The sequence below is a fragment of the Acanthopagrus latus genome, chromosome 24 (assembly GCF_904848185.1).
Source record: "Acanthopagrus latus isolate v.2019 chromosome 24, fAcaLat1.1, whole genome shotgun sequence".
Classification (NCBI taxonomy): domain Eukaryota; kingdom Metazoa; phylum Chordata; class Actinopteri; order Spariformes; family Sparidae; genus Acanthopagrus; species Acanthopagrus latus.
In genome coordinates, this window is record NC_051062.1 from 10,821,123 (window position 1) to 10,848,836 (window position 27,714).

Genomic DNA, 27,714 nt, shown 5'->3' on the forward strand with positions numbered 1-27,714 from the left:
TGTGTGAGTGCTTGCTCTCTGGAGGGGCCCGGTGTGTGTCACGGCGGGCCCGGCTCCCCCTGGATCTAAGCAGTATTGACAAACCCATCAGAGCTGGTGATGCATCGGGCTCCCTGCCTGCTCCCCCTCCCGCCCTCAGCGGTGCTGCGGGGCCGTGCTGACATGCTGTCACCTTGGTAACTGCTGCCAGAGCGAATGGCCTGCTGGGATAGCTGACCCGAGCTGGCGGTGGGCCGGCGAGCTGCAGCAGGAGATGTCACCGGCCGGACCCCTGAGGACCGGCCGACCCCTGTCTCTGTCCCCGACCATCGATCCGTCTGCTGCTGAGATCCGTCACCACCCGGGACGCTCGCTGGCATTAACACACACACACAGAAAACACACGTACAAGCTTTAACGTGAGTCAGGAAGGGTTTGTTAACAGATCCGAATCTTATTGTTCTCAGTACGACGATTTAAAAATGCGACTGTCTCGACATCAAACTCGACAGCAAAGTGCCAAAAGCCAAAAATGTCCTCAAGAGCTCAAAAGTAGAAAAACATCTGCCTCAGAGTCTGTGTTTGAGAAAGAAGTCCTTCTCCGTGTGATGTTTGTGCTCATAAGAAGAAAGTCCTGGCACGTCTTCGGAGATTCTTCTCTTCTACTTTTTTCGAGGTTACCAAGTCATTACTTGGCAAGTTCGGCATCTCTGTACGATTGGTTCCCGGAGCCAACATCAACAGCGGTTGTTGGCAGCGGCCCGTTGGCGGCTGTGGGCGTCAGACTCCATGAATGTTCAGAGCCCTTTGAAATGCTGACCAGCTTTCTGACACGAGGCTTTTGGAAGCGGCCGAGCTCACGCTGCGAGATGTGGGCCCGGCTGGAAGTGAGGTGGAACTGGGTTCAATTCTCGGTTGTGAGGGATTATGAGCAGGGAGCAATACGTTTGACATCGCAGGTTGCACTTCACCCTCACCTGGCAATTTGTTCAAAGGTAACTGTGTGGACACGAGGTCCAGCGGGAAGTTCTGTTCTGAGGAGGGTTTTCATTTAATGCGTATTTTCTTTCTGTTGGACACCGAAAAAATGCTGCTTTGATGATAAAATATATCTAGAAATCTACCATAACACAGCAAAAATCACGTGGCCCAGTTCTGGTCCAGACCCGCCACAGGTTCTGGCTCAGATCTGTCAGATGAACCTGACTTGACGTCCTCTTTCTATTCCAGTTAAAAACTGGTTCTTGGCCAGAGACTCCATAAGTTCTGGGCCAGAATAGTAAAACAGACCTGAGCTTTGTCACCGCTACTGGTGCTGATTCCTTTTTCACCTCTGGACCGACCCGAGGCCTGTTCCGGAACAACAGGTATGGAGTATTTTGTAGTCATCTGGGCCAACTGTGAGCCAGATATGGATCAGTTCCATTCTGGGTCTTAGCCTGATACCTGAGTTCTGGGCCAGATCTGTAAACCGGACCTGGCCTGGTGCACTTGGCTTGATCTGAAAATTATCTTTCTCATTTTATGCTGGTTCTGATCAAGATCCCTCATAAATCTTGGGCCAGCGCTGTACGACGGACCCAGGACGGTGTGATTTGGTTTTCACATGCGGATCAGCCTCAAGCCAGTTCTGGAACAGTTGCGGATTATTTTGTAGACATCTGGGCCAAAGAGGGCCAAATGTGGATCAGTTCCATACTGGCTCAGAGCCAGAGACTCCATAAGTTCTGGGCCAGATCGGAAAAAAATGGACCTGACCTGGTGTCCTTTATTACAACAGGCCAGTACTGGTGTTGATCCAGTTTCTTTTAAACCTGGACCATCTTATGTCATGGTTGCAAATACTTTCACTTAACGTTTGATTGGTGTCACATTTCTTTCTGCTTTCACCAACCTAAATGATTGAATTTCTTCTTCTACAACTGAAATAAAAGCATGCAAGACTCGACGAGACGCTTGCCTCGCACCAATTACTCCCGCGGGAGTGATTATGGACGCCATCGGCATCAACAAAAGTAGCCTCGCTCGCAGTAATCCTCAAAAACAGCATTATGGGCTTCTTTTGCACAATGCTCTCTGAACACATGTGCGCCGGCTGAAAGGCTGCTCTCTCGTGTCACGAGCGTAAACAACAAGGGGAAGATGTGAAAGATCACTAACTAGCTTCCTGGTTTCCACGGCAACCGATGAAGCAGGGGCCAGGCCGTCTTTTTTTTTTTAATTTGGCGAGGTGGTTGGTTGGTTGGTTGGTGGTGGGGAATCATCATGTGTTTAACCCCCCGAGCTGAAACGAGACGAGACTGAATGAAAAACACGCTCGGAGTGAATTTTAGATAAAAAAGAAAAAAAAAAAACAAAAAAAAACAAATGAAAAAGTTGCAGCAAACCAATTAAGTTGGCAAAGACATGATTTTCATAAACACCGTGTATAAGAAGAGCCAAGTGACTAGATGTGACTCCAAAATGTTTTATCTCAGCTCCCTTCAGTACATCTGAAAATCAGAGTACAGTGGTGTTTAAAAGTCCCCAAAAGTTACTTATGATGTTAAAATATCACTTTGGTAAAACCTGAAAGTCACCCATACAAATAGCACTTGATTAAAAGTCTCAAAATATCTTATTTAAATTGTTCTAAAGTCAATGATACATGTATCTACAAGTATGTATGTAATCTGTACACTATAAATCAACCAAAATGTAATAAATGTATTACATAAAATACATGGAAATAACTTTGATACAAGTACAATTCATTCATGTGGCTTTAAATAGAAATCAAGCTGGAGATCAGTTTTTTAATGTTACCTAAACTGTTTGACACTTTAAAATAAGCATCCTTAAGAAATGGTGAATGTACTTAACAACTGTGTAAAATGATTGAATACTGTGTCGATCATTAATCAGATGGTCTTACAAAGCCTCAACTGATGTTTTTAAACCTTTATAATCAGTGAAATATCTACAAATTAAAGTTAAAGTAACTATTAATCAGCTAAGTGTTAATGATGGTTATTATGAAGAGTATTTTATGAATACACAAGTCACGCTGTTTATCCACTCTAGCATTTATTATTGACGACATTGTTCAACATTATGCTGTAACGTCACAATTTTAAATGAGAGTGAATCCAACCAGATGTTTGTGAAACAGACTGCATATATAGAACCTTTACAATAGTTTCTAAATGGTTTGTCAAGCATTTTATCGTGAAGTTAACAGTGAAATAACTCTTAACTAAAGCTTAGATCACCAGTTTATTAATGCTGGTTAATATAAAGTGTTATAAGTCATGCTCATATGAGCTGTGTTGAGTTGTGGCTTCATATGATCTTCATTGTTCAACATTAATCGTGTGAAATACAGTTTGAAATCAGCGTAAATTCAACCAAGTGTTTGTGAAACACACTTCCTGTAAGTGTCTCCAAAAAATCAACAAAAAACATGTCACATGTCTACAAACTCCTGCAAGAAATCTAAATGTTCATAATCCCAAAATGCCACCTTGATTAATTACCTTCGATTAAAGGCGGCTGATTCCAGTGGAGATAATGACGGCAGCGTGTTTTCTTCGAGCCTCCATCCGGCCACAGGGTGGCGCTGTAGGGCCGGGAGAGAGGAGGGAGCCGGTCCTGCTGCGTCTCATCAGGAGGAGAGGAGGCTTTTATTATGAATATGGATTGTTTCAGTGTCAGGATGGAGTGTTTTACTGTGGAAATAATATTTGGAGGGAATTATTGTTTTAATCATTTTGATGTGTTGAAAATAAAAACGCGAGAATAAACGTGATTCAACGTGACTGAGTGTTTTTTTTATTTTTTTATTTTATTTTTTAAAATGTATTTCGTTCTTGTATTTAAAGCTGTTTCTGTGTGCAATAATTAGTTGAAATATATTTCCTGTGCAGCAACTTCAAAACACAAATATCAACATTATATTATTATAGAATTATAATATGAGTGATTGAGTTTGGACCTTTTTTTTTTTTTTTTTAATTTTATTTTGTTGTCACTGCTGCAAGTTTTCTCTCTATAAAGACACAAAATCTCTCCTCAAATCTGATGTTTGGAAACACGAGAGCGACAGACATTAACAGACACACGATGTCAGAACAGAAATAATTCCAGATTTGGTTTATTCGGACCGGGTTCGGTGCTCGGTGCGTGTTTGTGCGGGGCTTGACCCGACCGGAGATTATCTGCCCGGCCTGAAAACTTCCCTTCAGAGAATTTACAACACTGGAAACGCAACAAAGTGCGAATAAAGTTAGTGGCAGAAATAAAAGATTATACTTTATAGAACTATGAACAAAAAGGCGTTAATGTCATACATATTCACCGTGTCACTAAAATCTTACAGCACACTTATCTAAATGTAATAGGACGATTATTTTCTATAGCCTTTATTTAAAACCTACAGTCTTTTGAATAAGAAAAAAAACCTTACCATTTTGGAGAAATACCTAAAATATGGGCCTGAAAAACATGACACACACACACACACACACACACACACACACACACACACACACACACACACACACACACACACACACACGTATAAGAATGTGTATTTTGGGCCCATAGTCGGCGCTTTATTTTGAAAATCTACAGATTAAAGTGATCGATATTCGCCTGTCAAGTATAAACGTGTGAATTAAATCCGACAGAATCATTCGTGTTGTTGAATTAGAGGCGTTAAATCCGCGTTTTTGGGGGAGAAGCAGAGAGGAAGAGGAGGGAGGGAGGAGAAGGAGAGAGGGAGAGAGGGAGAGAGGGAGAGGAAGAAGGAGAAGAAGAAAACATTAGACTCCACCGTGCGAAGCTTTATGTGCTTTTGAAATGCAGACAGGCAGATGAGATGCTGAAGTACATTACCTCTGTACGGCTGAGCTGCCTTCAGACTCCATTCACCTCCTCCCCTCCTCCCCCTCCTCCTCCTCTCCTCCTCCTCTCTACCTATCCATCCTGCCTGCTCACAAAACCATGACCTTCACAATTTATAGAGAGGAAACCCCCGAGAGTCACGTCATATTTTTTTAAAAAACGTCCTCCTCTTCTTCTCTCTGCTCTTCTTCCGCTGCTGCTTGCCACGCAAACGACCTGATAAGCTCGATTTATGTGGAGGCCTATTATTGTCTTTTGTTAAGACGTTGTCCTGGATTTTATTTTCAGTTTTTCATTGTTATTTGTAGAGGAAAATAGCCCTGTAAATACCGTGCGCAAATATATATGTATATAAACACACCTGCATAGTAATAATAATGCTGATAATAATAATAATAATAATAATAATAATAATAATAATAATAATAATAATAATAATATTTTTTTTACACATTATACACTCGTGAAAAATACAAAGTAACACCTGAAATATTTTATATTTTCACATTTCTTATAAATTAAATCAAAAACCAACGTGAAGCCCTCGAACTAAATATTCCCCCAAGTGTCTGAAATTAGCAGAATTAAGCAACATATGTGATCTATAAATATAAATACCAATAAGTGAAATAAAAGCCTGAAAACGCGCCCGGATTGACCATTTTTTCTTAAATTGTGCGTTTTTCTTATGGAGTTCTGCACGGGCGTGTGTGCGTATGACACCACCACAACCCCCCCAAAATAAAGAGGCTGAATCACAGAAAACACGCCACCATACTTACTGTAAAACACCAGCAATAATAATGATCAAAAAGTCAGCAGTCACAAGCAGACAGGAGGATATTTTCTGAGCTTCTTTTTCCTATTTTTTTTTTCTTTTCTTTTCTTTTTTTTTTGTTGCTGCAGCGGAGATAAATCCATGTGGACGTGCGAGAGGAAGGCTCCCCGCGGAGAGCAGCTCAGAATGATCCATATTCATGCGCTCGACACGTGGAGTAAATACAGTATGAGAGCGAGAGTGAGTGAAGGGGGGGGGGAACCATTGTGTGTACATGCACAGTTCCACCAGGTTAGAAATGAGCCTGACACCAGACATTTAGTAGTGTGAGTGACACACAGTTTAACTTTATATCACATCTTATTGACAGTGTAAACAGCCTGTGTTTAAGATCAGACCCCATAAAAAAACAACAACACAAACACATATTTAGTGTAATTAAAAGCGTGTCACGTCAATCAAACTGGAGCTTTGTGCTATAAGAGAGTGGCTTTATATCAAAATACACGTCACATGATAATACAAAGCGCTGTAATGTGTATTTAAAGACATTTGCGCAAACAGATGTTTAAGTTTAACCACAGATCTGCGTCACTGGAGATTATGTTTTGTAGATTTTTATAATTAAAGCGTCAGTGAGTGCTCGCTGGCATCCACGTTTCCCCCCAAAAAATAATAATTAAGCGTTTAAAAGTTCGGTTTCCTCCACTTTCTCCCCGCTGAAGTCTTGTTTTAAAGAGCAGAGTGGTGTGACGACGAGCCGCTTTAATTAGCGCGACGAGCCTGTTGGGCCACTGGCGTCCTAAATCAATACAGCAGAGGGAAAGCAAAGTGCTCCTAGGGCCTCACACACACACACACACACACACACACACACACACACACACACACACACACACACACACACACACACACACACACACACACACACGAACGCACACCCATGCGTGCTCCTGCCAACACGTACACCCATGAAGGAAAAAAGGCAAATCTGGTGCAGAATAGGCGCACCAAAGCCCATTATGAGATTTGATTTTTTTTTTTGTTTTTAAATAGTGTGTCTTCTCGTAAAATCTCGCACCGGATTTTTTGGAGATTATTCCCGCACCGAGCGCACGAGTTGCAACGTTTCGGCGGCACGTCATGTGACATTGCATTGGATTTTTTTTTTTTTTTTTAAAAGAAGAATATTATTATTAGTGCAGAGGAGCACATGTGTGATGAGCACATGCATAGGCAGGTTTACATCAGGGCCAAAGCTGGAGGTGCTTTATATGGTTTAAATAATAATTATGTTTTTACCCAAATTCAATTAAACCAACAGAACAGCCATGTCCTCGCCATTACATTGGAAAAACACCTCACGTGCTCGCACAACGCGCCTTAATAAATACATTTTAAAAAACACAAAAAATACATATAAAGTTTGCAGAGGGGTGCTCGCACGTACAGCGAGCCTCTGCTGCCACTTTTACTAATGGAGACAAAGAAAAATGATGCCCACTTCTCTATATCATTGAATTCAGTTGCTAAGCAACTAGTATGGGAAATCATCCGCGAAATTCAAATCCTGCAGCGCGAGGACACGTTTTGTTGAGTTTTGCTGAATAGGCAAACGAGAAAAAACTCAAAAGAGAAAAGAAAAGAAAAGAAAAAGTTTGGAGCTGGAGGAAGATGTTAGCCTCTTCCAGCCAGGAGGACAAATACCAAAAAATATTATATTTAAAAATAACATCTATAACATTTTGAATCATTAGTACGAAAACAAAAAACAAACAAACAGGCCAGCTCGCTTCAGGATTATTATTTGTGCTGTGAAGTCCTGATATGAATCTGCAGCTCCTCCGACATGTCACCCAGCACTTCACAGCTCAAGACACAATCAATAAACTCTCTCTGACCCACTGCCCCGCATCCTAAAATAAATAAATAAATAAAAAAAAACAGCATGTCAGACTCTCAGGAGCTCGAACACACCTGGACAAAACGCCACACTTCATTTTTTGAGCACACTTTCCCATCAAAACATCCACTTTTGGGCGTAAATCAACTTTTTTTTTCTTCTTTTAAATGTATTGATTTATTTTTAATCAGGCGCTCGTCAAACAGCCCTGATAACGGCCAGTTCGACGCCGTTGATGCGATGCAACGTAAATATTACATAAGTGCGAGTCAGGACGTGAAGTGGGACACAAAATGGACGCGTCTGTTTGTCAGACTCCCTACTTGTATTTTTATTTTATTTAGGCAGAGTTTGGGTCACCTACTTTTTCATGTTTTAAGTCGCCCAAGGCCCAGAGCAGATGTAAACAAACATATATAACCGTGGAGGCCGCCATGATTTATTTAAACCTATATGCTAATGACAGCGTCACGGGATGCTAGCACAGCTCCCTTTTAACTTATCAGCAAGCTAACTTATCGCCTTCTTCGTACATTTAAGCACACAAAACGCCACATTTCCTCAAGTTTTAAAGCAGTGTGTTCACGTCCCGGCCCCACAAAGAGTCTTTGTTCTGTTATTATTCTAATGCAGGTTATTATTAGCTGCATCTGGGACGAAAACAGTCCACCATTTTCTTCATTAGCTGCTGCTGTGCAGGCAGAAAACAGCACACAAGGGGTCGAATCCCCCCCCACCCCGCCCAACATCAACCCCAAACCAGAGAAGATAAAACCTCAGAAGACAACATGACTGCGTTTCATTCTAACAAATTTATTGTGTCTCAATCAGCTCGTACGGAACCACTACTGGAAATTAAATTACAATCAAATTATCACATCAAAATATACCCTTATTACCTAACAACGGTCAGCTTATGATGATTTTGTGCTCCTTTTTCGAAAGAAAACGATAATACAAAAAAAAAAAAAGAAAATGTGTGGAAATTAAAAATAAAAAAAGGAGGGGAGGGAGGGAAGGAAGGGAGGAAAAGCATCTTACACAAGTTCCTGGGAGAGGAAATAAAAAGGGGGGAGGAGGGAGGAAAATAAATTACCGTTTGGAATAATTCATACGTATTCCGAATAAAATATTAAAACAAGTAATTCTGATGAAAAATATAAAGTAAATAAACTCAGATCAGTATCTGATCTAGTGATCTATATTGCCGGCTTTACAGAGTTTTTGTTTATTAAAACCTACCAAAGAACACTGCTTAGAAAGGGCAGCATTAATAGTATATCCACAGCACCCACTCAGTCACACTTGGCAACAATTTCTTGATTTTTTTCACCCCCCCTCCCCAAATAAGTGCAGTTGAAAGTCTTTTTTTTTCTCCTTGCTTTCTTTCTTTCTTCTCAAATGTCTTTTTTTATGCTTGGAAAAAAAGAGGAGAAAGGGGGGGAGGAGAAAAATCCACTCGCGGCGTCGAAGTCCTTTAAATAATAAGAATAATAAAAAAAGGAGATCTTTGAGATCAAGTCCTGGTTGTTGTTGTGAGGGGCCTCAACGTAAATCCTCCGTTTTCTTTCTTTCTTTCTCTCTCTCAGTGTGTGTGTGTGTGTGTGTGCGTGTGTGTGTGAATAAAAACCATGCAGTCCATCTTCCAGGGGGAGAAAAATAAAAAAATAGCAGTGGAAATCATGATGGAAGCGTCGTGGATGTCACTCTTATTTGTTGCAGTTTTATTCCCCCCCTCCCTCCCAATCCTCCTCTCTTATTTTGAAAGGGGGGGGGGGGAGAAAAAGGCGGTTCAGTCCCCATGTCTTAATATACAAAATGCCTTTGCTCCTTTGTTTTCCTCAATTCAAAACACAGGATAATGCAAAAAAAAAAAAAAAAAAAAAAAAAAAAAAGGTGGTGGTGGTGGAGGGGGAGAGAATTTTTTTTTTTATCATGTGGAAGGTGGGTTGCGGGAGAGGAAGGAAAAATGTTTTCAAAAAATAAAAAATTCAAAACAATACTTGGGTTTTTTTTTGTTTGTTTTGTCTTGTTCCCCCCCTTCTTGGTGTGTTTTTAATGCGCCAAAATTACCTGGTGGAATGAACTTGTGGTTGTCACCCTCTGGTCGCTCGCCTCACTTGCATCTTTTAAGTAATCTACTAAAAAATGCCCCTGAAAGAAAAAAGCAGAAGGAACCTTTTAGACATTTTCTTGTTAGGGCCCTGGATGGAAGAAGAAGAAGAAGAAAAAGAAGAAGAAGTAGGTTTTTTTTGTTGTTGTTGTTTTTGTTTTTCTGTGTTGTTTCTGAAGGGGGGGAGGAAAAAGGTGATGGAGGGGGGAAAAGGTTTCTCTCTCTTTCTCTGTTTGTGGGTGAAAAATAGATAACACATTTTTTCTTTTCTTTTTTTTTGCAGTCTCATTCATATTCCCTCACAATCACAGTATCAAAAAATGTCTATCCTGGAGATAGTCTGTGTGTTTGTTGTTGTTGTTTTTTTGCGTTTTAATCAGTTTTAATTTCATATAAAATATTTCTGCTGTGCTGTTTGTTGTTGTTTTTTTTTCTGTCTATGTTTCACTGAACATTCGTTTGCAGTCCATGGAGGGGGGCGGTGTTTCTGCACTCACATTGCCGACCTGAGAGTACACATCCTCCGGCGTCTGTGCCACTCCTGGGGGCGTCATCCGCTTTTCCTTCTGTCTCCTATTGCAAAACCACACTCTAACCACCTCTTTCTCCAGCTGCAAGTTGTCCGCCAGGGAGGTGATCTCCTGCGCCGAGGGTTTGGGGCATTTTAGGAAGTGGCTCTCCAGAGCCCCCTTGACGCTCACCTCGATGGACGTGCGCTTCTTTCGCTTCCTCCCCTGCGCCGCGATCTTGTCGATGCTGGTGGGGCTGCCGGTGGACGAGTCGGCCTCCTCCAGCCACTTGTTTAACAAAGGCTTCAGCTTGCACATGTTCTTGAAGCTCAGCTGCAGAGCTTCGAATCTGCAGATGGTCGTCTGCGAGAAAACGTTCCCGTACAGGGTGCCCAGCGCCAAGCCGACGTCCGCCTGCGTAAAGCCCAGTTTGATCCTCCGCTGCTTGAACTGCTTGGCGAACTGCTCCAGGTCGTCCGAGGTCGGCGTGTCGTCGTCCGAGTGCGGGTCGTGGCTGTTGACGCCGCCGTGGTGCTGGTGATGCGGATGCTGGTGGTGATGGTGGTGATGGTGGCTGCCGTGGTCCAGATCCGGGGTGTCCCCCCTCACCAAGCCCGGGTGCACCAGGCTCTGGCTGCCGGGACTCAGCATCCCGTTCACAGTGAAGCCACCGGGCTGCGAGTAGATGAGCGACTGCTGCTGCTGCTGTCCCCCGGAAATGGAGTTAATGTGCGCCGCCGTCGTGCTCCCCCAAGCCCCGGCGTGAGTCTGATGTGGGGCTAAATGAGGCGGCCTGTGGTGCAGCGCGGTGCCCGTGTGCAGATCGTCTCTGCCGGAGTTTTTCACGTCCTGCTGCTGCGGGCTGCCCGTCATCCCGACGGGGCTCGACGACCACGGCGATCCGGCTTCAGCTGCGGCCACCGCGGCTGCTGCTGCGGCCGCCGCGGCGTGCGGGAGGGACGTCACCCACTGGTGGGCATGGCTCAGCATGTGTCCCCCGTTGCTCGCTGCCATCGCGCCCTGCATAAAGTCACTCTGTACCATCTTGACCGAGGGGTCCCCCCTGTAGCCTCCAGACCCCGAAGTCACCGCAGCACTGCCCGGCTGCATGCCACCACCTCCGGAGTCAGAGTGCACGATGGAGCCGGACGATAAGATGCTATTGCTGGCCAGATAAGGATTGGAAGCCGCGGTGGCCATTCCGTCAACCCTTATGAATATGTTTGTGGATAACCCCCCTCCCTTCTTCCTCTTCTTCTCCCTCTTCTTCTCCTTCTTCTTCTTACAGTCACTTCTTTCGAGCAGGCAAATTGTATCTCATGAATTATTCAAACTTTAAAAAGTATGGGGAGCTTCTCTTTTTTTGTTGTTGTTGTTGGGGGGTGAACACCATCGACGAAAAACGGAGTAAAATCCGCGTGCGTTCACACCATTTCTACCTTCGGCGTGATGCACCGCGCCGAGCAGCAGGAGCACAACATTAGAATAAAATAAAAATAAAAAAATCCAACGGTTCTCCTCAGAAGCCCTTTGAAACCATGTGCAGTCCCGCTCGCAAACTTTTACGCCGGGATGAAATTAAAACCCAAAAAAAAAAAAAAAAAAAAAAAAAAAGAGGAGGATGAAGAAAGACGCGTCGTCCCAAAACAAACTTTTGGCTCTCGCGGAGGGAAAAAAGAAGGAAAAAAAAAAAAAAAAAAACAATAAGAGGAAGAAAAAAAAAGGAGGAAAAAAAAAGCCTCGCAGAAAGATTCTCCACAAAGTCCCGGTTTATGTCCCCTCTGGATGAGAAACAACATTAGCGGAGTGTCCTCGGCTCTTTTGTAATTCAGTCGCAGAGATTTCTCCCTCGCTTTATTCTTTTCTCTCTCTTCTTTTATAGCACTGTAGAGCCTCTCTTTGTTCTGTTTTGATGTATATAAACCTGCCAAACCACAAACTCCCGTTGAAGTAGAATCCCAGCGTAACTGCGCGGCTGCTGCTGCCTGCGAGCCTCTCCTCTCATTCGCTTGTTCTCTCTCTCCACCTCTCTCTCTATATCTCTCTGTCTCTCCCTCTCTCTCTCTCTCTCTCCCTGACAGGCCCTCGTAGTCCCGCCCACGTCACCCCCCCATCCCCTCCCCTCCCTTCTCCCCTCCGCCTGACGACGACGCGCGGATGTTTACCCCCGTGCGTCCGCGCTGATTGGCCACTCCGAGGTGTGAGTGGCAGGGCTCCGCCGAGCTCTCGCTCCGGGGCGGCTGCGCGAGAACCCTCCTTCCGGGCTGTTCCGATTGGCTGCTTTTTAATTGCAGTCCAAACCGAAAAAAAAAACAAAAAAACAAAAAACGGGGCACAACACAACTTGGTAGTAAATAGTACTGAGGTATAAGTAGACAACAGGGTAAATAAACTGCGAACACTCAGGGTTATGGATCATAAACTCTCCCTCTCACCCAGAAAAGCTTAAACACGCACCCCATCCTTCTATTTATATATAAAACACCTGTTTTAAAGTAGACATTTGGATATAAATGCGTAATATCAGCTCTAATTGACTTCAAATAAGGTAACGTTTAGGATTCATGTACATCTGCACGATTTTTTCTATTGCAAAGTCACGAAAAAAACTCCACAATTCGCCCCAAAAGTGTATCACAACATTTCAAAACCTGCCCCTGAATGTTCTAGAAACTCTGTCCTCCTCCTTCAGTCATGTGACGTTTAAGGATTTGACGATTCGTTCGAATGTGCACGTCTTTCTACACACAACACCTTCTGGCTTTATTAAAAAAAAAAGAAGAGCTGCCTCCATCCCAGGGGACGGGTCAGAGGTTCTGACTGGATTAAGCGTGTTTTATGTAAAAAGGTTTATTGTTATAATTATCTCCTCACCTGACCTGAGTGTGTCATAGTAGAAGATCGACCAGGGTTCAAATCCCTCTGGGGGCCAAATGCAGGTAAGACTCACTCAGTGAATAATAATAATAATAATAATAATAATAATAATAATAATAATAATAATAATAATAATAATAATAATAAACCCTCACTGTTTCATCTTGTGATATTAACCTGACGTCCTGTGGTCACATTAGCGTCTCATCAGCTCGAGGTTAATTGTTCATGCGCGCATAAAGGTGTTCATCGTGACGTGGTTTTGGCCCACAGAAGAAGAAACGCACACAGGGTGCAGCCGCACAGGTTGCGGTGGGAAGAGAGAGCTGCAGGGTGAAGGCCAGACTCTGATCCCTCTGCGCCCGGATCTCCATGTGAGGGTGCTGCGGCCCGTGCAGGTGGTCAGTGAGGTCGGAGTACAAACATTAAGATTCATGCACAAAGTCATTCATTTGCTTCTTTTTTTAAAAAATAAAGTCACGAAAAAAAGGTGACATTCGTGCGCATACACACGATTGATTTTCGGACTGGATTAAAGGAGCGTCATGTTGTTTTGGACACTACAAACACTGTTGGATCAAAAGGTGGCGGGGTCCGCCGCAAAGAAGCAAAGCAAAACTGTGTTGTACTTCATGGTCGGTTTGTTAATTTGGTTTATTTGGTCGCAAAAACGAAGAGAGTTTGTGTATCAGGGCGTAAAAATTAATAATAATTTTTTAAAAAAATCAGTCGATGAAGATCTTCTGCAAAAACTACATAATGCACCTTTAATGGGTCCAGGTATGGATCCCACTGCAGTCATGTGTTGACGCCCCCACCAAGACACGAGGACGAAATATACGAAATACAACTTTTCAGATTCGTCTACAAAAGTCACGAAAATGTCCAAAATGTCAACCTGCACTTTCATTTGTTGGTGACGTTTGGCGAGAACTGCGTGGACTCCTCGGTGACAGTCTGCACTCTGAGGTCTCTAACCTTTAGGATTTGGTGCACAAAGTCACGAGAAGCACGTGACATTTCCTGCAAATGCGCTCAGTCAGTCCACCCTGGCTCGGACTATCTGCCTGGATTAAACATATCTTGTGTTGAGGTCGGACCTCCATGTCGTGTCAAGCTCCTCAAATAAAAAGAAAAAAAAAGATTTGGGATTTGAAGTCAAATATGAGGCAGTGGAGTATCTGTGTACACCTCCTTCCTCCCTCCTCCTCCTCTTCCTTCTTCTCATCCCAGTAGATTCAATTTGGACCGGGCTCAAAACTGAGGGAGCCTCGTGGATTTGTTTACATTGAATAGGCAGGCTAGGGGCCAGAACCATGTGCACCACCTCCCTCCCCTTCCTTACCCTTACCCATTCCCCCAGCACCCCCCTGCCTCCCCTCTCCCCTCTATTCATTAATATACAGTGAGGATTTGGCTCTAAATTACCGCTGTTCAATCCGCCAGTGCGCGCTTCTGAAAGGGCGTCTGAGGCGGACACCCGAGCAGAGGGCGCACGATAACCCCTGAAAACCAGGGAGCGAAATAATAAAAAACACAGAACATAATGTAAAGAAGAGTCAAAGACATGCAGCAGAAATCCCCCAGCAGAAAAAAATAAAACCCTCCTCTCTGATATATGATGTGTTTATTATTTATTTGCTTATTATAATAATGATAATAATAAAAAAAAAGGTCCCCAAGTTCCCTGCTGGGGGACTTCATTTATTCTGTATGCAAGAAGAAGAAGAAGAAGAAGAAAAAAAAGAAAGAAGGAAAGAAAAAGAAAGAAGGAAAGAAAGGGGGGAGAGGAGGAGGAAAAAAAATCATCCCCAAGTATAACAAGAGACGAACAGTTAGTGCTGATTTTCATTTGCATAAATTTTCATATATTTTAGTGAAAATAATAGCGGGAGCCGAGGAGTGCTCCTGCTCAGTTGAGGCAGAGGAAAGAAAATCTTAGGGAGCAGCGAGTCGTATAGGGAAGGAAGAGGGGAGATATCACCGTTTACAGGCTCCGATGTGAACAATGTGAAGCTGTTCTTTTCTTCTTTTTTTTCTCTTCACCCCCTACGTTTTTTTCCTTCTTCCTCTCCTTTCCTCTCGGACACAAGGTAAGTCAACAATCATGTAGCCTATGTGCGGATATTTTTTTTTCTTCCTTTTTCTCGAGGAATGTTTGGAGTTCAAATCCTAAAACCTCCTCTTGCCCCCCCCCCCCTCTCAGACTCGTTTTTAAAATTTCAACCCGGATCCGTGTCGATCACTCTCTGACTTCAAAAATCAGAATAAAACAGAAAAACCAACGCGGTTTTCCTTTTCGCCTTTTTTCTTTTACGCACGGATGCGTAAAAATCAATACGCGCGGCGCTGGTCGCCTTCTCTTTCCTTCTCGCCTCCTTTGCTCCCTTTTTTGTACATAAATAGCAGGCAGATGGATAAGCTGTGGTGTTTTGTAGTGAATGTCCACCGGAGAAAAGTGCAATCAATCACATTTTAAGCAGGGAGAGAGAGTGAGAGAGAGAGGGAGTGAGAAAGAGAGTGTGAGTGAGAGAGAGAGAGAGAGAGAGAGAGAGAGAGAGAGAGAGAGAGAGAGAGACCCCTCGGTTTGAATCCTCCAGAGGGAACGCGTAGGCAATATGAAAAATCATTTAATAGGAATCGATCCGGAGAAGTTTGTTTAAAGTTTAAGCGTCAAGACGGACACGATGTGAGATGTTGGTGTTTTTTTTTCTTTTTCTTCGCTGTTTCGGGGGCGGACGCGTCACCGAAAGTCACCAAAGAAGACCAACAATATCTGGCAGCCCGCAGTTCTTTATCGCTGTCACAACTTTTTTTTTTAATCGTTTTTTTTAATTTATCCGGTGATAGTTTCTGTTCTCACGGGTTAGCTCGGTCTCCTTCATTGATGCAGGGTGGTGGTGGGGGGGTGCGGGGGTTTGCGGGAGGGAGGGAGGGAGGGGTGGGTGCGCGCATTGCTGAGCCCCGCGCTCGGTAGCCATGGTGAGCCCCATGAAAGGGGGGAACACTAGTCGCATTAAGCTGTATGTTTGTGCACTGGAGTCGAGATGAAAAGAGGGCTCGCTGTCCCCGGGGCCAGCGGAGCAGCAGCGGGGCTGGAGAGCACCGGGACTGGCGGGTAACGCGTTACTGTAACGACGGTAATCTCGTTTCGGTGCGTTTCTTTTACGCATTTGTGCCCAAATTATGATGATTTTTTTCTGTCAGCTGAGGGTGCTGCGTTCATACAACACTCCTGACAAACAAACTGGATTTTTAATAAATTCTGCTGTTTATGGTTTAATGAGGCAAATCATGACTTTTTTAAATGACCTGGCAAGTTATCGCGATGTTTAAAAATAACCCCTAAATCCACTTCTCATGACCTTTCAAACAGCTTCCTCCAAGTAATCCGCTATTTCTGACCACAGCTGTCGCGTGAGGTGAAACAGACCTTTGAGTGATTGATCATACATAAAAAAATAATTATATATAAAAAAAGGAAATCGCGCGCTAACTGCCGCCAGGTGTCGCGCTCACTCATGATGCAACCACGTCCGGTTTAACCCCCCCCACCCCGAAAACTGCCAATCTTCTGTCCCAAACTGACTCATTTCTTTTGCATTAATTATTTAAATTTATTATATCTCGTTTTTTTATTCAACACATTTTATTTTGGTGATCTGATTCCGGAAGTCATTGATTCATGCACATGTATCTATATTTGTTTCGGTGTTTTTTTTATGGTTGTCGACATGATTGGCAATTAAGATATCACCGAGGTCACACACACACACACACACACACACACACACACACACACACACACACTTGAGGCAGCACGTGTTTAATAAATTATAATGATGATAATAATAATAATAATAATAATAATAATAATAATAATAATAATAATAATCCCTTCCTCCCATTTTTATTTTGCAAAACAACTAAAATCCCGGCCCCGTCTATTTATTGGATATTCCCCTCAATCCCAAAGGCAATTAAAAACCAACTTTAATTTAATTATCTAATTCTCTCAAACACACCACACCGGATTTTATTCCACACAGATTATTATTCCTACTCGACAACACCAGTTTGTATCGATCTGCGCTGACAGCCCCCCTGGTGAAGTATGCAAATAAACCAGGGATTAGACGGGTCCTGAAAACGCCAACACCTGACCAGCGACTTCAGCAATTTTGAGGATCCAGGAATTAGTCTGACACGACCAAAGCATCAGTAGAAGTCTTTAAAAGCAGGAGGAGGCTGTCAGTCAAGAATATATATATATCTGTGGGGAGGGAGCGTCTATTTCATTTTGCTTTAAATATAAAAAAAACATGTTAAAATATGAATATAATCACGTTTGAGGTGGAATTAAAGCGTCTGACGGGAGCAGAAATCAGCCCATCTCCTCTCCTCTCGTCTCTCTCCATCCCTCATTAATTTACGACACCTGACGGACAGATTTATGTCAGCCCCCTCAAAGAAGAAGGTGCGTTCACTGCACCCTCCACCTTTCCACCTCCTTCCTTCCTCGGTGGCAATATTCAGATTAAATTGACGCAATTCCTGCCGTTTTTTTAATTACGGCCTACTTAAGTTGCCTATGGGCGACATAATTTATTTCCTCCTCCTCCTCCTCCTCCTCCTCCTTCTTCTTCCTCCTTCTTTTTATGTTTTGGTCCAGTCACTAATCCGAGACGACATACGTTGAGTGCGTCTCACGTCACGAGGCCCAAACGTTGATTTAAAGCCCGAATCCAACTTGCAGCACTTAATGATAATGTAGCTGCTATACCGTTAATTAAATGGGCCACACTGGGTATCAGAGTGAGCATTAAACATGCCTTCAATTTCCAGGACATGAATGGGTTTTTTTCCTCTTCTCTCTCTTTCCCTCTCTTAACCCATTCAAACGAGACAGAGGCTCTTTATTAATATTCTATTAATAAAAAGGCCAGTGTGGAGGCACGTTTAAGGGTTTGGGGGTTGATTTTATGGATTGTGGATCAATAAAGAGGGCCTAAATTTAAAAATAAATAAATAAATAAATAAATAAGAGGATGTGTTGTGTGGCTTTTAATTTTTATCAGTAATTTCTTTCGTGTTTCGCGGTTGAATTAAATGATTAAATTAGATTATTTTTTTAAAAAAAAGAAAAAAAAAACATTTCAGCAAGTGTTTCAATTAGTCGGAGGGATTAATTGAGTTTTTATTCAGGAGGAGCTGATTGGGAATTTTGTGGACTTTGTTTTTTCGTGAGAATTAATTTGAGAATAAAAAGGTCAAAAGTTGCACCAACACACACCTCGATGATAATAATAATAATAATAATAATAATAATAATATTTAAGGCCACTGTTGCCGGCTGGTGAGGAGGAGGAGGGTGGAGATGGTGTGAGGGGGGCAGAAGATAAGATGAAGTGCAGCTTTCTGAGTCAGAGGAGGTGTGTGTGTGTCTGTGTGTGTGTGTGTGTGTGTGTGTGTGTGTGTGTGTGTGTGTGTGTTTGGGTGCTTTGTCTGTCACTCAGCCTCCCCCCTTCCCCCTCCCCTCTCTCTCTCTCTCTCTGTAACTCACACACACCCATACATACAGATGTTCAACACATCAGCATGGACACACACGCCTAAACCAAACACCCTCCTCCTCCTCCACCTCCTCCTCCACCTCCTCCTCCAGAAGCATCAAAACAAAAAACCAGCCGCGTTATTGTGTATGCAAATCAGTCGACGGCCACGCTGGTATTTTTCTATTCTATTAGACTGTATTACACATGCTAATCAAGACTGATATTGTGTTATTAAGCAGAGTAATTAATAAATCAACTAAATCCGCGGGAAAAAATCTATAGAAGTGCGCCGGCTGGTTTGCAGCCACTGTGCGTGTCTCTCCTGCGCTTTCTTTTTTTTTTTTTTGTGGTTGTTTTTGTTTGTTAAACAGTGGCGTTCCCTCAGGATACAGGAGGGAGGGCGTGGGGGGGGGGTTACGTGGCACCTCCCTGCCCAGGATTACATTAATCAAAGTATTTATTTCCCTCGGGGAGCCGGGCGCAAATCACTCCAAATCCCAGTAAAATTGGATAACAGAAGAACAGGGCGCATCTAGGGTAACCCTTTTTTTTTTTTTTTTTGCTCATTTCGCCAACTTAATGGATCTAGTTCTATCTAACTTTGCGGAGAGAGGTGTGTGTGTGTGTGTGTGGAAAGGGGGGGGGGGGAAGGCAAAGCTAGTGGTATTGAGGCCTTTTGAGAAAGACAAACAACATAATTGGATGGAAGCGGGGCGCTCAGGTAGAGAAAAAAACAACACTAACCACATCCCCGATAGGAGCGACTCTGGATATAGAGCTGTACAAACAACAGCCGCTCTCTGATTCCCCGGCGAGGCGATATAGGCATGTCTGGGTCCGAGCCAGCAGCATTTGGAACAGGCGCCTGGGCCCTTTTTCTCTCTTCGCTAAGTCCGGTCAATCCATCGCAAAGACTAAAAACAACACCCCCCCCAAAAAAAAGGCCTGATACCGTCTTTGCACTATTTGCTCAGTAATTACGTTGCGATGTTTGGGTAAAAAAGCCTGCGCGAGTAATAAATCAGCAAATGTTTACAGCCGAGCCGCTCCTGATAAGGCCATAAATACACCGCCCCAATATGCTTCCCATTACAGGTAATGCAAATAAAATAATAGGGCTGTAATTTTTCCTTATGTGTTGTGGTGCTGCCGCCTCCGTCTTTGATATTCATGAGGGAAATGGGGAGGAAATGTCGTCCCTCCGTCTTTATGGCCGCTGCGTTGTAACGCAAATTCAGCCACCTCCACCTCCACATCCACCGCCACTGCTGCTGCCTGCGTCCCAATCAGGGATAAATAATGGCCTCTCGTTGGAGAGCACACACATGATCCTAAACACACCACAAACATGCGTCCCTCGCTGCCATGTGTGCTCGGGGGGGGGGGGGGGGGGGGTATGAAGGTGGCTGGCGGGGCCCTGACTCACAGCCAGGCCTCTCGGGGTAAAAGGCAGCCTGCCCTGCCTGGTGCTCCCGACATGTGTAGGAATATTTCCACATTCTGGCTTCTATAGCATCTCTGTGAGTGTGTACACAGTAGTTCTGTATGCAAAGCTGCCAAGTTTATCCAGCCATGTGTGTGTGTGTGTGTGTGTGTGTACAGTACACACGGGTGTCGAGGTGCAGGTGTGACGCACAAACTGTTCGTCCGTCTGATGATGCGTGATGCTCAGCAAATGAGCAGAAAATCTAGAGCTCTGAGGGGACCGGTGCAGGCAGGACGGAGGAGGACGTAAAGGACGTGAACGTAAAGAGACGTAAACTCATAAAACACAGAAATGAATGGAAATCAATGGCTGCCTGCAAATGATGGAGAAACATTGTTTTATCCTCAAAACAGACGACTGTTTTATGACATTTTTAGTTTTTGCATGCGTTAACACCATGTTAACATCATGTTTTATAAACACTTTAGGATAATTTTGCTGTTTTTTGCCTGTGCAAAGTCAAGAAAATGATCACTGTGACAGAGTGCTAACTGAGTTTTACTAATTGCTCTTCAGAGAGCAAAGAAATGAATGGAAATCAACGGCTGCATTAAAAAGTAGGGGAGAGGCATTGAGAACTTGCATGACTTGCAATATTTCTGTTTCAAAAGTGCGCTTTGAAACAAATGTGGCCTTCATATTAAATAAAAATGAATAGAAATCAATGGCTGCTTGCCACTTTTAGAAAATACACGTAAAAAACTGAAGTATGTGAATTTGTAAAGGGGATAAACACTCTCAAGCTTATTCGTATGGTCCTTTAAAATCCTCCACGGGGCCCCTGTTTGACCCCGGGCCGCACTTTAAGACCCCATGCGCTGTGTTGTGTAGGTTTTGCATGTATTATACAGCGTCTCCATCACACATGCTGAATAAACATGTACGACTGACTGAGCGTGGCTAGCTAGCAGCCGCTCCGAGGCGTCTATAATAATGATCAGTGGCTCTAACTTCCGAACGGGGGCCTTTTTGCTGTTGGGGTCGCCCCACTGTTTGTTGATGATATGCGGCCGCGGGTGACATGTGCTATTCATACGCGATGCCTGTGTGGTCACGTTCGGCAGCCGGGGAAGTCTTGATTCATGCGGGCATTATGCACGCCGGACGCTTATGGCACCTCTCCCTGTTGCCGTGCAGTCAGGCCCATTTGTTTGGAAATGGGTTTACATACATCTTCCTCCAAATGACTCTGCCTCTTCCCCTCCCTCAGCTTACAGCTCCTGCACACACACACACACACACACACACACACACACACACAGATTGGCTAAACTAGAAGCTACAAACATGCAACTGCAACAGAGGGCGTCAAGGTGATGCGGTTCACCCTCTGTCGGCCATGTTGGAAGGTATTTAGCATGGGCAGCCATGGTTGTAAGAGCCCATTATGCCTCTATATGCTGAACTTCAGCTCCTTCAGTAGGAGTCAGTGATTGAGGAATGTTACCACATAATAACATGTAAATGTAACCAATGCAATGACACATCACTCTTTGCTTTCAGCCACTTTGCGTCAGCTTCCGGTTGATTTTAGGCTGAAGCACCGACAGATTTGTGCCCACGTCTACCGATAATCAAGCCCTCGTCGTCCTCTGGTCCGGAGTTAAAGGCCCCGAAAAGCTGTTTTCTCAATCAGCTTCTTATTGTTTATTAATCCCATCCCACATGGACACACAAATATTAGCTAAACTTGACATTTCATTGTTATTGTTATGTAACTGTATTCAAGTTTTATATTTCTGGCGTTCTTTTTACTGGTTTGAAGTGGGCAGGGCTCGATGATGTCACATAGTATTTAAAGAGTATTTTTTGAAGGAAGATCTGATGACGGTAATCCAGATGAGCGTCAAATTCTTAATAAATGACAGTTACTAAGAAGGTTTTCTTGTTCGCTTGGCTTCGATTCTGAGTGTTTAAAGCAGCGACACGTTACTTTAATTGGTTGATTCTGGCGACCCCTGTGGACAAAAGCAGTACGACGGCCAACCGCGTCCTGGCTAGTGCATACGTTTGTTTTGAAGGAACCCATTTGTAACGCTACTTTTGTTTGGATACCTGCGACCTTGTTAGATCAATAACTGCAACACTACTTTGTTTTAATGCCGTACCACCAGACTGCAGGGCAGCTTCTTTCCTCAGGCTGTGAAAACTACTTTCAATTTTATGACTTTTTCCAAACGAGATAGGTTGGAAGCTGACGCGGTGACGGACATCGAGTACAACTAAATCGCTAATCCTCTCGCTGGAGGTCACAAAGTGGCATCTCAACATGCATATGTGACTTTACATAACACTTATGAGATCTATATTTTCAGGGGCTTTGAGGTTGACTTTTTTTTTGACTTTCACATACATCTCTGAGCTTTTGTGTCCACACCCTCTCATGCACTCAACTCAACTCCGCTAGAAAGTTTTTTTCCTTTAATAGACTTGGCGGAGAACTCCAACTGCTGCCCCAGTGACTTTTTTTAATATCTGTTAAAAACAACTTTTCGTTTCTGAACTTCCATGTCTCGCTTTTTTAACGTGGTCTCTTTTGTAGCCCCGTCTCTTTTGAACTCTTTTGTAGTTATGTGGGTCATCGTTTCTCTCTGTGTTTCAGTGTTTTGGCATGTGTGTTTTGTCGGCTCCTCTGTTGAGCAATTTGTAATTTAGTTCTGAAAAATGCTGTACAAATAAGAGGCAGCTGATAGTAATATTATTATTAAAGGAGCAGTTGGTCCAAATAATGAAAATTCTGCCTTTTCTTTACTTGGTCAAATGACCGACTGATATTTCCACCCTTGACGGAGCTTGCTAAAGTTTTTAACGACGTTGCTACAGTGATGATGTAAATAACGTCTTTTCACTTCATTCACGTCCTTTTTAACAGTGTAATCCAAGTCTACGAAAGCCTTTAGGTTCCAAAACACTTCATTTTCAAGTTAAAAGCCTCGAGAGCCTTGGCACGCACTCCGTCTGAAGTTGGTGCATCAGCTCGACCGCGAGTCTAAGGGAGGAAATAACGTCTTAATCTGGGACATCGGGGCTTCTGGAGACTCAGATTCAGCCAGACAAGCTTCTTTATTTGGTTGTTTCGACGGTGTTTTGCTGTGAAGCTCTGGAAGAGTTTTGCGGGCTTACGAATCTTCACCTGACTTTACCTGAGGATATAATGACTGAACATTCACATCGGGGTGAACTTATCCTTTAATTTCTTGAGAAACACCAGCTAACATCTCTTTGCTAAATTAGCCCGGTGAGCTTTGAAACCATTACGTTTTTTTTTTTTTGTTGATGAGTGTCAAAGACTCGAACTGCGCTCGTGTTTTTTGATCTGCGAATCCACCAGCCCTTCTCATTAGTCTGTGAATTTATTGCTTCTTTTTAAACTTAAAAAAATTGCAGTTTTGCCTCCGCTCCGGCATGAACTTATTCCTCCCTGACCTTCTCGCTCCTCAGACTTTACAGTCCTCTCGTCGAGGCGGCGGACGTGATCCCTGGACGTGTGACAACTGCGAAAGCCTCTATGCTATGTTTGATTGGCCACACTTACAGACACGCTCTCTCTTCCCTGCTTCACAGAGCTGCTGCTGCTGCTGCTGCTGCTGCTGCTAGCCCCGTTCCCCCTCCACCACCACCCTCCACCCTCCACCACATCTCCTCCCTCCTTCCCTCTTTCTTCTTCCAGGCCCTGGCGTGAGCGTTCAAGCCAGCCAGCATCACAAAAGCGGCTTTGAGGGGATCGCACGCTGGCCGCCGAGCCCTCTGAGCTCACACCCTGCACACGTTAGTCACCAGCAGGCCTTATAGTGGGAAACGGCGTACACGTCACAGGACTCTATACCTCTCCGCTCTGTCTTTGGCTTTTTTTTTTTTTTCTTACTCTTTGAAGGAGGGTCTTTAGCTCGTATAAATGAGGATTAGACGGAGGAGAGTTAAACAATGCAGCACAGACCGGAGCACAATAGAAACTTTGTTGTTGAACCGTGTTGGAAAATTGCCTCAGCATGGACTGTCAAGTCAAATATCCCTCTCGGCTTTTTTTTTTTTTTGTTGGACGGGGAGGTTTCTTGGTCGTGGCACTGTCAAGTTCGTCATTCCAGGAAGTGATGCTCGAGTCCGTGCGTTGCGTGTTTTTGGCGAGCAAAAAAAAAAAAAAAGAAAAGAAGAAGAAGGGAAAAAAAAGAAAAGCAACACCAGGATTTGTTTTCAGCCGAGCAGGATCACATTAAATCCGTCCTTCTCGGGGATTTGATATAAATAGTTTTCACATTTTTTTTTTTTTTTTTGGAGATTTTTTTTTTCTTTCACGCTGCCTGAAAAAGGTAGTGCCACATTTCGGGCGTCATGTGTCGTCAATTTGGGACAAAACACATTTTTTTTTTCTCGCTACTTTTTTCCCCCCAACGCGGCATATGGCGGCAACACATGCTGGTATTAATATATATCGCCTCAAACAGCATCACCGCTCACGTCTGCATTGTCAAAAAGACTGAAAAGCTCGTATTATGTTCCCCCAACCTCCAAATCAAGGTCTTCCGCAGGGGACGCCTCCTTTGTATGACTGAACTTGAGATAATGCAGGGTGTCATGTAAAATGAAATTACATGCAGCGCGCCGCTCTCTCTCCTCGCCGCCGTCTTGTTCTCAGACTGTATAACCTTCATATTGTAGGTGTGAGACGAAAGCTTAGCAAAGCATGGCCAATTCTCAGCGGTTACGCCTGTGGTTGGCGAGCGAGGGGTGTTTTAAATTCAGTCCTCCCCGGTGTGCGCCGCCGTGTTTGTCGTAGACCTTTCGGATTAGCAGTCCACAAACACAAATCCGCCCCCCTCCCATCCCATCACCACCCCAACAATGACTCACGCACGTCTCAATACGTCGTCGGTGTCACAGAAACTCTTGTTTAGCCTACATTTTTTCCTGGCTGGAACTCTGAGTGACACCGCGTTACGTAATCTGACTGCGTGTCTTTGAGTCGTCTTCCAGAGAGGAAGAAGCTGCACCCACAGGAGTCTGTGTCAGAGCTGTGATCCATATTCTGAAGTGTGAGTGCAAAATGTTTGAGGGAACAGCTGATCTCAAGGTTAGGCAGCAGCCGTCGATGCTCCTGCTGAAGGCAGATTTGTGTTTTAACTCTGCTGGGATCACTAAAAACAATCGAGATGGATAAAAAGCACTATAGATGAGAGGGAATGTGTGTATTTTTGATTTTGGGGTGAAGTTTTCCTTTAAAGGTATGGTTGTAGGGTTGTGAATCAGCTTCTGAATATAGATAAAGTGTAGAGAGTCCCTCTCCTTCCTGTTCTCCAACGTAATTGAAGGCGAAAGACAGAACAATCTTTAGATCCTGTACATACATTTAAAAAGATAACTTTGCAAGTTAGTTTGTTGTAAAAATACACAGGGCACACTATATGACACCAACAGCAACACGGCCGCCAACTTGGTACAGAAAATGTCATAAAAGAAGGTGAAAAGGACAAAAAATCTGTTATAGTTTGGTTCAGTTTACCCCCATAATCATAAATATATGTTTCCTCTCACCTTTCGTGCTTTTTATCCATCTAGAGTTTCCTTTTGCATGGTGATATTACTGAAATGAAATAGCTACTATGTTAAAGCGTTTCACGTCAATGTCACAATCCAGAGTTTCAAGTGTTTTTCCGGAATGCAAACATTATTATCATCCTCCTTGTTGAGATGAATTGTTAGTTAAAATATGTATTTTTCATTTCGGGGTGAACTGTCCCTTTAAGCCAATTAGTTTCATGTTTGGTTATCCTCTAAACGCGTCACCGTCTCTGTGGCTCGCCGCTGCACGCTGCACTTTCCAGAAAAACCTGCTGCCAATCAGACGGCGTGGGCAGCACTGTTTTATTTTCTTTTTTCATACATTCTATCTCTGTGACATTTGAGTTTCTTCTGTGGATTTTGTCCCTCAGCTAGCACTGCTTATGCTAAGTGACCTCCTCGTCATCTTCTTCTTCTTCTTCTGCTGCTGCTGCTTTCTCCAAACAAACTGAAAACACATCCTGTTCCCAGTCAAGACTTGCCAGACTCGGAGCGTTTGGACCGGCAAGTGGAAAAGCTTTCATGAACCCACGATAGGCGGCGGACGTCCACAAATGTTTGCACAAATCTGTTTTTCTTTTTTCTTTTTGGGACGCATTGAGCCTCATGCAAACCATATGAAAGTGTCACAGCAGCGATGTGGAAGAGTTGTGTTTGCTGATCTTATCTGGGTGTCTCATAATAAAGCCTGCTCATGACTTTTACACCACAGTTTTTACTTTTACGATGCACAAAATACAAAGTTGGAAGAGTAAAAACACGCAGGAGGAACGGCTTCTTTCAAACTCACCAGACGTGGAGATTGTTGCGGTCAAAGCGGTCGACGTGGAGCTGATTTCACTCGGGTGGACTGTTGGGTTGTTGAGTGTAAAAATAGCCAAAAAGAGCTGCACACTGTACAGAAACCAGGTGGTAAATTAATTTCTATAGAGCAACATTACCTTGTCCAACAGAAGCCCTTCATCAGGGCCGGCACAAACACACTCAGGTGTTTGCAGTCGGCTTGATTAACAGTCCGTCTGCTCTCTGAATGCAGCAATCAGAGCCGAGCGGAGACTCTCTTTAGGTCAACGTAAGCTTCGATAAAAGGCTGTAAAAGAAAACAAAAAGCATGTTGAATGTACTTCATCATAACAGAAATGTGTAAAATCTATGCTGAGTCACATAAATAATCCAAAAGAGAAGACTCATCATGCAGTTGGACTTTACCAATGTTTTCTTTCACCTGCAAAGTAGTTAATGTTGTTACAAGTCATAGGTCATACTTATTTAAAGTAAAGATACTGTTTAAACTACAAGTCAAAGGTAAATATGATCTTAAAATATTTTTGGTCAGTTGATCTGAAATCATACAATAATTCTAAAACATTCTGCAACTTTGGCTCTGATGCAGTAATCGGTAGTCTTCAAGGTAACTAGTAACTAACATAATCAAATATATGTGTATATGTATATGTGGAGTTTAACAACAACAACTACTGTATTTTGGATGAGGTGGAGCTTATTTCAGCATTTTTTTGACTGGAGTTTGGTTTAAACAACAATGCATCGTATTTTACAGGATTATTGCATGTTGTGTGTGTAAAAACTTGATTTTAACATAACTTAGCTGACAGAATAACTGTAACCACCGTGTGGAGTATATACATACAGTCGCATCAAACAGAAATACGCGAGTGTGAGTACAAGTACCTGGAAATTGTGCTCTTTCCTCTGCTGGTTTTGTGTGTTTTGTCGTGCCGATATTCGAACACACTGTTGTTTTTAAGGGTTCACCCATCTGATTCTGATGTCTGTTTTTCTTTGTCTCTTCCTCTTTCAGGAGATCCACGGTCCCCTGGCATCACGCACACACACACACACACACACACACACACACACACACACACACACACACACACACACACACACACACACACACACACAACCAAAGTTTGGTCCTCCTATGACTCCCCTTCTTGTCCCCCATCCTCCCCCCTGATGCACAACCTCTGGAGGTAAGGGCCCTGTCTTGTTTGTGTGTGTGTGTGTGTGTGTGTGTGTGTGTGTGTGTGTGTGTGTGTGTGTGTGTGTG

General features: G+C 43.5%; 1 protein-coding gene and 1 long non-coding RNA gene across 2 annotated transcripts; both read right to left on the bottom strand.

Annotated features, from left to right (window-relative positions):
* Positions 1-9,493: 9,493 nt before the first annotated feature.
* Positions 9,494-12,211, bottom strand: pou3f3b (POU class 3 homeobox 3b). Its single transcript, XM_037091441.1, has 2 exons — positions 10,155-12,211; positions 9,494-9,698 (listed from the first exon to the last, which is right to left on the bottom strand). The coding sequence occupies exons 1-2, from the start codon at positions 11,364-11,366 to the stop codon at positions 9,600-9,602; spliced, it is 1,311 nt and encodes a 436-aa protein (XP_036947336.1). The 5' UTR covers positions 11,367-12,211; the 3' UTR covers positions 9,494-9,599.
* Positions 12,212-20,193: 7,982 nt separating this feature from the next.
* On the bottom strand, positions 20,194-27,479 carry LOC119015520. The gene is made up of 3 exons (XR_005073374.1): positions 27,333-27,479; positions 26,431-26,730; positions 20,194-21,304 (listed from the first exon to the last, which is right to left on the bottom strand). It is a non-coding gene; the product is annotated as an uncharacterized LOC119015520 (long non-coding RNA).
* Between the last annotated feature and the right edge of the window lie 235 nt (positions 27,480-27,714).